General features: G+C 40.1%; 1 protein-coding gene across 1 annotated transcript in view; it reads right to left on the bottom strand.

The window, feature by feature from the left end:
- Positions 1–1386: 1386 nt before the first annotated feature.
- Positions 1387–11625, bottom strand: part of SPTLC3 (serine palmitoyltransferase long chain base subunit 3) — a 103853-nt gene continuing 93614 nt past the window's right edge. The window contains exons 10-12 of the mRNA XM_063291351.1: positions 8646–8781; positions 7612–7741; positions 1387–3290 (exon numbers count right to left, since the gene is read on the bottom strand). Of these exons, the coding sequence (XP_063147421.1) occupies positions 3177–3290; positions 7612–7741; positions 8646–8781 (380 nt within the window). The 3' untranslated portion in view covers positions 1387–3176. The remainder of the gene's footprint in view (positions 3291–7611; positions 7742–8645; positions 8782–11625) is intronic.

Genomic DNA, 11625 nt, shown 5'->3' with positions numbered 1-11625 from the left:
GCTGGTTTTAAAGCTATGTTAAATCTTTGAGTTGTCCTTAATAATTATCTCTTGCTGAAACTGCTTGGTTTAACAATATCCTAAGGTCCTTTTCAAGTCCCTTTCTTATCATAAAGTCAGAAGAGTGTGCTCTAGACAGGAAAGCTTCTTAGCTATGGCCAATCATTAATTTTCCCCAATAGGTTCTCTGGCCAGTTTTCTTTTTTGCACCAAATAAAGCTCTTTTGATTTGATCAGGCATTTCAGATGGCATTTTATAATTGCTGTACTTGGACATTTTACAAGATTCAGGTTATTTTAAAGCCCTCTGGAAGCATTGGAGCCAAGGAGCAAAGTGAAAGGTTTTAGGGCAGGTCGCACCTGGCCAAAATCCTCACAGTGCATTTCAGGTAGCCTTGATGGATTTCTCTGGCCTGGAGCAATTTTTTTTTTTAAAAGATAGCAGTTTATATAATCTGATGCTTGAATAATACAAACTGATCTGTCCACCCATCACTGTCATCAGATGAGTACCCCCCATGATTAGGGTAGAAACCCATCTGTAGCTTCTCTGCACTCTTATTTATGGCCCCCTAAGCCCTCTTGAGACTATGCTACTGAAAATCAGGACAGTGGCACGTTTTCTTTGATGTGATTTTTTCTTCTTCTTTTTGGTGGTTTTATCAAGCAAAATACTTTGATCCCCACTTTTAAATATGCTAACTCAAGCCAAAAAAAAAAAAAAAAAAGGGGAACTCACTGCGTTTCTAGAAACACTTTGGTGCTCTTTCGGTAGCTCAGAAAACTAGATTGTGGTTGCCCTATGAACTAATTTTCAAACGTAGTGAGAGGCATTTGATACTGCTGCTAAGTTAAAGATGTGAAAATCAGAGCAAGTGAGGAGGAATTAAGATAAAAGCAGCAAAACCAGATAAGATGACTGCTTTTCTTTAAGTTCACCATTATAGTTATCACGTGAGTAGCCATACTGCACATGGGAACATAGAAGCAGCTGGCTCTAACAAACTTCAAAGCTCATACAGCACATACTTCTCCTGCTTCAGGCAGCACAACTATGTACTGCGCCAAGCCAGCGTCCTGCTCTCTTTGATGATGATCAGAGCATCTTGCTCATTCCAGTGTCTGCTCTTAGCAGACTATTCCATGTATAGAAACAGTAGAAAACAGGCAAAAGCAATTGCTGGTGGCTGAAGGGAATTATGGAGGAGAAGAGACTGAGAACAGGGTCTTCTGGAAATTTTACAGCTCTTGTAGACCACAATTCTTCGGTAACACATGGTCATTTATCAGTGGCAGATTGTTCCTGAGTCACCGTGCCAATTTGTATATGACCAAGAAATGAACCAACTTCAAATATTTTAAAAACACACACAAAAACACCCTTTATTTTTTATACAGTAGTTTTAGTATAATGCACAAACATGGGCCTGTTTAGTGTTTCTCAAGTTCGTTTGCCAAAGTGAACAATCATACAACACTGTACAATTCACTCCTCTAACCTCCTATACTTCTGAAGCAGACATCCGATATCCTGGAATGCACGGTGGTCCATTTTTAACATTATAGCCACATTGAATTTTATTAACTTGAATAACAAAAAGGGACCTCAAAACTAATCAGCCTTGTTTCATCCTCAAAGCTGCTTGAACAAGCAAGGGAGTCCCATACTGTAATTGCTATTCCACAATTTAACTGTTTGGTTCTTAAATCTAATTTTGCAGCTGTGTGTTAAGTGGATACCACAGCTTTCAAGAACATGAAAGTAAAATACATCTGTGAAACAGAAACCTAAGCCATCTCTTGATCAGACATGTTTACAGTACCATCAGACTTTCAGAATGGCTTGTATCTCAAAAGTGGCAGAAATGCCTTCCAACTGGTTATCTTAGAGAGCGGGTGTGTGTATAGCTACCTGAGACCTGAACTGTTGAGACTGGACAACAGTCTGGAGACAGCAGTATATTCTCATTAGTCCTGGTCCCGTTCATTTGGAGAAACAGAAGTGGGATTATATCCACCTGTTCCTGTAATCTCCAATGCTATTTTCAAATCAGTTGGTCATGTTCTTAAAAGAGTTAATAATTTCAACCTTAAGAAAAAAATGGATATATCAACCTTGCAGAAAAGAACATTCACTGTGGTCTCCTGTGTTAAGTATATCTCATAGAAGTAGTAATGTAAAAGGATTACTCTTTCAACGTAAAGATGGCAGTCACAAATGGTAAGATATTTGAGGATTATATTCTGCAATAGCCTGAGTGTTTTGGTTCAGCAGTATGCTTACCAAGCCAATGAATATTCAGGAATAAAGAAAGCAGTCTTACAAATGTCATCTGCTTTTTGTATATGGGAAGGCTTAATACATTGCAAATGGGAAAGTGAAATGGTTATTAAAATTGTGCGTGACAATCCTAAAAACCTCCTTGAAAATTAAATAAGTAACACTCCCCTTTTTTAAATTATGAAATAATTCAATGCATAAACAGTTGAATTTAAATTAACATTGTTTTGGCTTATTCTTGGTATAATTAAAATATAAAAATGTTTTTAAAAATACCAAGTAGCAAAGATGAATTGTGGTTTTTCTTCCTTTCTCAAAACTTTCTAACGATAATGAAATTATACAAAGCCACGAAGGACCACTGACTACCCCTGAATCAGGCTCCTGTTAACTCAGCAGGTCAAAGTATTTCTATTTGATGGGGGGTATTTTTGCCTAAATCCTGGTAAGCTGCAATGAAGATCTCCCTCTTCTATAAATGAAAGCCAATTGAACAAGATAACCTTTTTCAGCTACAATACTATATTCCAAGTCATTTTTCAAAAAAAGTGTAATCATAATTAAATTTTTTCAAACTCTGCTTTTAAAACAGCAAATGAAGGCTGTGTAATAGCAACTGATTTAGTGCATTAAAGTTTGTATTGGGGTATAATAATAGTAATAGTAATATTAATAATAATAATAATACTTGTATTTCTTGGTGAGAGAACTGCAGCAATATTCTGGTCCTTTGCACACAGAATCCAATCTGGTAAAAACACACATACAATGCTTCTCTTGGTTCAATTAACTGTGAAGCAAAAACTGTCCTTAGAAAAAGGGAAATGCATTCCTATTGTTGAGATCCCCATCTACTCCTTGTAACATCATTCTGGTGTCTCCATGGGAGGGAAGCTTAATCTTCAAGTTCAAAGCTTGTTTCATCATATAGTTCAGGACGAGATGACCTAGCATTCCGGGAATATTTCAGACCCAAAAAATCACCCAGTTCATCTAGAGCATCCAGGACCTGAAATGCAATTTCAGTATATTAGAAAGACATACTTAGCATAAAAAAAAAAAAGACACAAAAGGTCACGCCTGTTTCTAGTGCTGAACTGTTATGACTCATTCATTCAATCTTTTCAGAAGAGCTAAAGAACATTGTCAAGTATTTGCAATTTTCCTGTTGTTTCCCAGAGCTGCTTCTACCTCTTTTCTATCCTTGATTAAGTCCAACAATCTCCCCTGGATTAGCTGAATTTAGCATGATTTTTCTCTCGAAAAGGCAGTTTTGATAAGGGTGATAATGACCCTGCATGGGCACACCACACATTCAGAATAATCTTTGTGGCGATACACTATTTTCATAACTTTAGTTTTCTTTACTTGCCTTTTAAGCAGCATTGAAATGTTTTTTGGGAGAAACATTGTATGCGCGTGTGTTTAATATTAGTACTAAACTAAATACATCTGAAAAGATGTTACAGCACTGTTTCACTATAAGACAATGTGCATGCATGCACTACATGCATCTTCCTTGCCCCAACTTGGAGATGGTTCACTGATCAGTTATTGAGGATTTTTCCTTACAGTGGACCCTCCATCACACTGCCAGCCTATGGCTGAGGCCGGCTGAATCTGGATCAGGGTGATCTGACAGGGAGGTGGTGTTTTCCATAGGGAAACTTTTTATGCAGCCATTCTATGCTGCATGGAGGAGCAGCTCTGGAGGGTCAGCACCTTCCCTTGGCTCCACTTGGCTTCCTGCAGGATTGGGGCCTCCCCTCTGGGATGCCAGATTCCACTCCCCCCTAGCCATTTCTGGTCTGGCCACCATAGTGAACAGAATCTTGCCAGCCCAGCGTCTTCCTTTCCTTTTTGTTCTGGTTTGTATGGGAACACTGACCTCATGGAAGATCAACCACGCATCTCCCAGGAGGTCCAACAGTTTCTGCGGCACTCACGTCGGAGAAAGGAGAGAGAAAGAAAAGAAAGATGGACGGGGGAGGGAAGTCTGGCCTAGCTGGTTGAGTTTGCACAGCACTTGTTTTAACCCAGTTTCCTTCTGGGAAATATCAGGGACAGTAGCTGTTTGAAAGGAAAGGGCTCTTCTTCTCCTTGAAAGATAGAGGCAATACCCCAAGAAGGCCAGTTGCTGAATGAACGAGCTGGAGCAGCTACAGGGGAATGACAGGGAGGATGGGACAAGGAGAATTGCCCAGGTCAGAGCTGTCTGACAGCCTTTGGCAAGAGAGCCGAGGAAAGGCAGTGGAGGTTGCTCTGCAGACCAGAAGAAGCCACCTCGCAAGCCAGGAAATACAAATGTCTGCTCTTGCCGCCGGGGCTATTTTTTTCACAGTCCAGTCCAGAACAACCAAGTGCTGCACAGAGAGTACTGCTATCTCTGCAGGCAGCCATTTTACCTGCTACCCTGTTAAAGGATCACCATGGGGACAGTGGTTTTGAAAGTGACTTTTATTATAGTTCTGTAATCCTAAAGGAAAAGAAAAACATCACTTTTTCTTTAAAGCATTATATGGCTGTAGCATTAGTTTTTAAAAATTACAGATATGTTTCTGGTGACCCTCTTTTTAAAATGATGGTTCAGGGATACTTTTTTCCTGCTTCAGGGACAGGAAGAAAGTATATCCAGGAGGGTATGTGGATGGCTCCCTCAGTACGCAGATATTTCACAAAGATGAGAAAATCCTTCTTACATCCTTCCATTTTAGGAAAGGAATAATGATGGCCAGGATATTTCTAATTAAGCTAAGACCAAGTTATAGCTCAACAGCCCTGCCATGTTCATTTTTTTAAAATTTATTTTTTACTTGAATTTTTAAATACAATAAAAGTATGAAATAAGAAAAAAAAAACAAAAAACAGCCCTGCTGTGTTCAAACTCTTTAAAAGCATTATATGCAAACAAATCTTTATCACAGTCAATGACCAGGGTATAAAAAGCATTATATGGCTATAGTATTGATTTTTTAATATTTACAAATACATTTTTGTGACAAAACTATGTACATAAAACTAACAGCCAAGTGAGGTAATTCCTATTGATTTTAATTCTTAAGTAACAGTAATTTTAAATTTTAAACAGTAATTTAAAATTTATTTAAATTTTAAATTTTAAGTAACAGCATACAATTCAGGGGCCTTTAATTTTCAAATTACTGCAGAGAACAGGTCTTGAATGTCTCCAGCAAATACAAAATTCTTTAGTGTGCTAAGCTGAAGAGCCTTATAGTACATTACATTTCTTTAATGTACTAATTGGATTTGGGGCAGAGTGTTTTCCAATTTTATTAAACACATTGGGCTTAAGATCAGTAGATATCTTTCAAGAACAAGCAGAACAATAACCAAATCAGAACATTCAACCATTTGGATAATAAATCATTATAAACTTTATTTAAAGTTGTGAGTTCATCAGGACAATATAGGTAAAGGTTTCCCTTGACATTAAGTCCAGCTGTGTCTGACTCTAGGGGGCGGTGCTCATCTCCATTTCAAAGCCGAAGAGCCAGCGTTTGTCCATAGACACTTCCGTGGTCATGTGGCCGGCATGACTAAATGGAATGCTGTTACCTGCCAGCCAAAGCGGTACCTATTAATCGACTCAAATTGGCATGTTTTCGAACTGCTAGGTTGGCAGGAGCTGGGACTAGCAACGGGAGCTCACCCCGTCACATGGATTCGAACTGCTGACCTTCCGATCAGCAAGCTCAGCAGCTCAACAGTTTAACCTGCAGCGCCACTGCATCCCTCAGGACAATATAGTCAAACAGAAAACTGGTAACCAATCAGCTAGTGGCCCTTCTCTTATAGATGCTATATTGTTATTATTGCATCAAAAATTGACAAGCTTTACTGCACTAGTGTTTCCTATCAAAACAGCGTAGTTTTTTTTTTGTTTTGCTAAGAATCTCTACCTCTCTGTTGCTGGAAACCTCAGGAAACTAAAGACATGATATTACTTCTCAAGACTGCCCAAATACCACAGAAATTGTGATACCATCGTAAGGGAACTGACCTGTAAGAACTGGAATTAACAAGCAAAAAATAGCTTAAATTACTACCAGAGATCTATCATTTTTTTAAGAAAGAGTACTGTGTAACCATATACTAGCACAACATAAGACCATCAACAACCTTAGCGTGGCTACCAAAAAGTTGTTACCAAATTGCTTTTTTAAATATGATAGAAAAGGGAAATATTATATATATGACTTGTGAATAATCCTCATACACACACACACTGTCCTAACAGTCAGGAACCACGCTGAGACAAAGAATAGGTCTCTAGTGCTTTATTACTGCGACATTAGACAGAAAATCCTAACAAACTGAAGAAGCGTGGGAAAAACCCAGACAGATAAACCCCAAAAGTCAAGGGGGGTCTGATCTGTGTCTCTTTGAATGGCTGCTTAACTCCTCAGTACTATGCATGCATTTTCCCCCCTGGATAGGGGCCCCCTCCTGCTCACCATCAGTACTCATGACACACACGCACACACATGCATTTACTTCTTAGTTAAGTTTAAATGTAAATGAAATCAAATTCATTTTTTGTCCTACTTTAGTCCACCACTGTTTGCAAGCCTCATCCCAGAAACGGTTACATACCTCTAGTTTAAAGCAATATTAACATTAGAAAGTTTTAACATTTTTGTTCTGTAATTTGCATATCGGTTGTTAGCCACCCAGAATCATTTTATATAATATGGGCAGCCATACATGTCTTTTAAATCAATCAATCAATCAATCAATCAATCAATCAATCAATCAATCAGGCAAGCTGGCTTGTTTTGAAACGGAACAGAACTTATTTTAAACCACCGTCTCTAGTTCTAATGTACTTAATATCCAACCATTAAGTAAACTGGAAATAACCTAACCCAAGAAGCAGGAAGTACAAGGGACTGTCTATGCATAAGCTTGTTCCAGTGCATGTACTACAACTGTATCTTAATCTAGCCTTACAGGCTTCTCCAGATGATGCCAAAGAACTGACTGTCCCCCCAGAATGACAGGATGTGAAGTCCACAGTCCTACAATCAAATTTACATGGGTGGTCCTTGGTTAACGACCATTTGTTCAGTGACTGTCTGAACTTGTGATGGTGCTGAACAAGTGGTACTTACAACCGGACCTTGAAGTTCCAGCCGTTGCAGAGGCTCTGTGGTCACATGATCATGATCCGGCTGCTTGGCAACTGGCCCAGATTTCCAACCACCACAGTGTCCCCTGATCATGTGACTGCGATTTGCAACCTTCCCTGCCAGCTTCCTACAAGCAAAGTCAATGTGTAGTTCATTTCGTAAAGCTGCCTCTGTGCTTACCGTGTCTAAGATCTCCCGTGTATGAGCAGCGGACACACAAAAACGAGCCCTGGATTCTGTGAGTGGGGTAGCTGGGAAGCCAACTACAACCACACCAATGTTTTTGGACAGTGTGAGTCTTGCAAAAGTCCTAAGTAAGGAAATAAGGTGAAACAGAGCTTATTTTCTTAGAACCACATTATGTTTAAAAGAACAAAGATATAGAATTGCAAACATAACACCCAAAACAAACACACACACACACACAAATTTTCATTCATTCTGAGGGCATAAAAATCAGTGTTAATAAAAAATCCTTCCAACAGGATTACAGCTACTATTAGTTCTTTCTTGAACTACGGTGTCTCTGGGATATGGACATTCAAAAACATTCATTTGGTACATTTAGTACACTTTAACAATTCAATGGCATATGAATGAACCATAAGGGGCTTCAGGCACCCACTTTCCTTCCTCATGCATGCTTGCTTGCAGCAAACCACCCTTGGTAAGTTTTAATGAAACTGTCCAATTGTGGCTTCCACGTGCAGTAACTGATCATTTCTGACTCCTCTCCAGAGGATCCTTTAATAAATGTACTGAATCAGAAGCTAGATTACTCTGTCTATCTACCTACCTACCTCCCCCTCCCCCAGGAGTAACCTTACTGATGTGCCAGATTCCTGCGCACACACTCTTACATGCTGTAGATCTTTAAAAGGCTACTGATAAGCTCAGTAAAGAAGGCCTGTCCTTTTTCAGAAATGCATCCCCATTAGGATGAGACTCTTTTATCCAGGCTGAAGGTTATTCATTAGTGTTAATCACATAACAAGTGAAAGCTTACTCACTGCTGAAACAATATGACAAAAAGAACTTGCAGCCTGTCCTTCTTCACAAGATTGGGCGGGGGCAAACCCCCAACTTGCTACAGCCAACTGCCTACGTTCCTTTTGCTACACCTTATAAAAAGACACTTGTGCAATGAAATCTGAGTTTAAAAGTGATATTCTGAAAGTACTGCACACTCTTCTGAGCAACAAGGATTAACTTACCCAACTTTACCAGGTAAATAAAGGAGTAAAGGAACAACAGGAGAATCTTCATTGCCATAAATAATGAAGCCTAATTCATGCAGTTTTCTTCTGAAGTACCTTGTATTTTCTGCTAGCTGATTGATTCGTTGACGTCCTGAAAGAATGAATGAATTATAGAATTCAGAAAAATCACATACTGTACTTGCTACCTCAAGAAAAAAAACAGAAGTCTAGATTCTAGACTAAAAAAACACTACAATTGGATTAGAGAACAAAACACATATCTGAAACAATTTAGGAGCTAATCAGTTCTCAGACATATCGTGTAAACAGTAAAATGGATTCATGTAATTATTTCTAACAAATAAATTTGCTTAGAAGTATTAGGCAAAACAACAGTAATGATGAAGCCAAATGAGGCAAACGTTCAACCTGCTGATGTTTAAAGAGGATTCAGCAGTAACGTAAGCATGTAGAAGAACACCACATTTTTCTCCTCAGAACTGATTTCCATTTGTCCAATCACTTTTCTGTACGTTTGTTTTAGAAATTAAAAAAGTTCCAGACAACATGTGCCTAAACCAACTGTTTTAGGGAAGAAAAAGTGGTGGTGGTAATGGAGAGGTTCCATGCTCTGTTCCACAGACTTCTTTTAATAAGAGAGAACAAATAGTTCCATTACTTTATATTTGAACAAGGGAACAGGTGTGAAATGATTTCCCCATTTCAAGGTAGACTTCCTTTTTCTTTTCAAGAAATCAGTGAATGCTTCTCAACTCCATTGAAGAGCACACTGAAAATATTCAGACTTAGATGTTCAGAAAAATACTGACCAGCCAGGACAGCTACCATCTAGCTCTATCCTGCTTTAATACAATAAACCTGGATATGTTAAGATATGCAAATCTACCCAAATCTGATCTCAGAACCACTGCCATGTCCAAGAACACACAAAAATCCCCATTCCACATGCCTGAACCTTGTGCTATGCCAAGAATCAGCTATCTTTCTGGAATGTGAGAAAGAATTTGAAGGTGCAAGGCAACAAGATTTCATCTTATTCAATACAACTTTCAATGCTCTACAGCTGAAATAGATTAGCTGAACATGTTTCCAGGACAGCACTGAAGCTTCCAGGGGAAAGAAGTGATCTGGTGCAATTGTTGTTATTCAGTCACTTCCAGTTTTGGGGACTCAGCGGACATCATTTCACCAGGATTGTCGGTCAGTAGCTGCTTCCTTAAGCTCTTGTAAACTCATACATATTTCATAGTTGATTGGATCTAGCCACCTGGCCTCCTGTCAGTCTCTTTTTGATGGCCTCCGATTTTTTCAAGCATCAGGCTCTTCTCCAATGACTTTGCATTATGTGTTCAAAATATTTGAGTTTTAGCTTATTATTCACTAACTGCTTCCAGGGAGCAGTTACCACCTGTGGGCTGTATCCTTACCCCTCCTAGCTTTGGATAGCCGGGTGTGTGTGTGGGGGGAGGGTTGTCCTGTCAATCCAGGAGGTTGTGAATGCCTCTTGTGTGAGGACTTGATGCCTTCTGCTCTGAAGGGTTGGTTTGTCCCTTCTTTAAGAGGCCCTCCCTGGATCTACAGGTTTTGGACAATTACCACTTGGTCTCCAACCTTCCCTTTTTGACAAAGGTTAGAGAGACAGACTAACTACGGGGCATCCTAGAGGAAGGGATTATCTAGACCCTTCTCAGTCCGGGTTCAGGTCTGGATAAGGGACAGAGACAGCACTGCTCTCTTTGGCCAATGACCTACTGTATGTTGGGGCCTGGATAGGGGTAGCGTGCCTGTCCTGGTATCTTGCTGGGGGGCTGGGGACCGGAGGCGCTGGTTTACAGCAGTTCCATCATTCCTCAGTGGCCAGTTCCAGTCCGTGGTGATCGGCACTTGGCTGCTCCCTTGTAAGGGCAGCAGGGGTCAGTTCTCTCTCCTATTATTTAATGTCTATATGAAGCTGCTGGGGGAGGTCATCTGGAAGCTTGGGGTCTGGTATCACCAGTATGCTGACAACACCCATTTGTACATTATGATCCCAGGCCTCACTGGAGATGTTGACATCTTGTCCCAGTGCCTGGAAGCTGTTAGGATCGGGATGGGAAAGAACAGGCTTGAACTGAACCCTAGTAAGATGGAGCTACTGTTTGTACATTGGGTTTCCCTCTTTGTCTCTGGATGGAGTTTCTTTATATTTATTTATATTTCATAGTTCGTCACCACCTATCTCACTAAAGAGCGACTCTGGGTCGTTTACAAAAAAAGTAAAATAACTACAGATTAAAATACAATAAAAACAGAATTCTTCATAAAAATATAAATATAAAATCACAGCTGGTGAATCAAAAGATCTTAATTTAAATACGTGTAATTCCCCGGGGCCTCTTTAAGGGACTAACCACCCCCACGATTGATTACCCTCCCCTCCACCCCAAGCAAGATGGTTGAGCCACGTGTTCAGTCCCTTTGGGAAGTTCCCAGAAGGAGCAGGTCCATGAAATGGGTGTCCCATGTTGGATCAGCAGGTGAAAGCTGTGGCCAGAGGGGATTTTGTCCAGCTGCGGCTGCTGTGCCTGGGGCCTCACTTGAGGTGGGAGGACTTGAATGCAGTGGCTCGTGCTCTCATCACCACATGCATAGATTACTGCAATGCACTCTATGGGTGTAAAATGTAAGGAAGGGGCTGAAACTTTTTTAAAGTCCAGAACAGTGAGATAGCATTTGGGAGTGGCTCAGGGAGACACCTCCCTCATTCACTGAAGTGAAGGAGGAAGAGGAGGAACAATACAATCAGACTTGCAAGTTTCTGTAATTATAGCCAATCTCATTAAAATTAGTTATAGTGCTTCCTGTGATTACCTGGTCTTCTCTAACTAGTGCGGCTGAAAACATAGGGCTGCCTGCAGATTCACCAGGAACCTTCAGTTTGTGCACAGTGCAGTAGCCTGGATGCTCCTAGGTGCTTGCCAGTGGGCACTTATTA

Source organism: Candoia aspera, chromosome 1, assembly GCF_035149785.1.
Source record: "Candoia aspera isolate rCanAsp1 chromosome 1, rCanAsp1.hap2, whole genome shotgun sequence".
NCBI classification, from domain to species: domain Eukaryota; kingdom Metazoa; phylum Chordata; class Lepidosauria; order Squamata; family Boidae; genus Candoia; species Candoia aspera.
The sequence above is the reverse complement of the archived record's forward strand: the minus strand, read 5'-3'. Positions and strand labels throughout refer to the sequence as shown.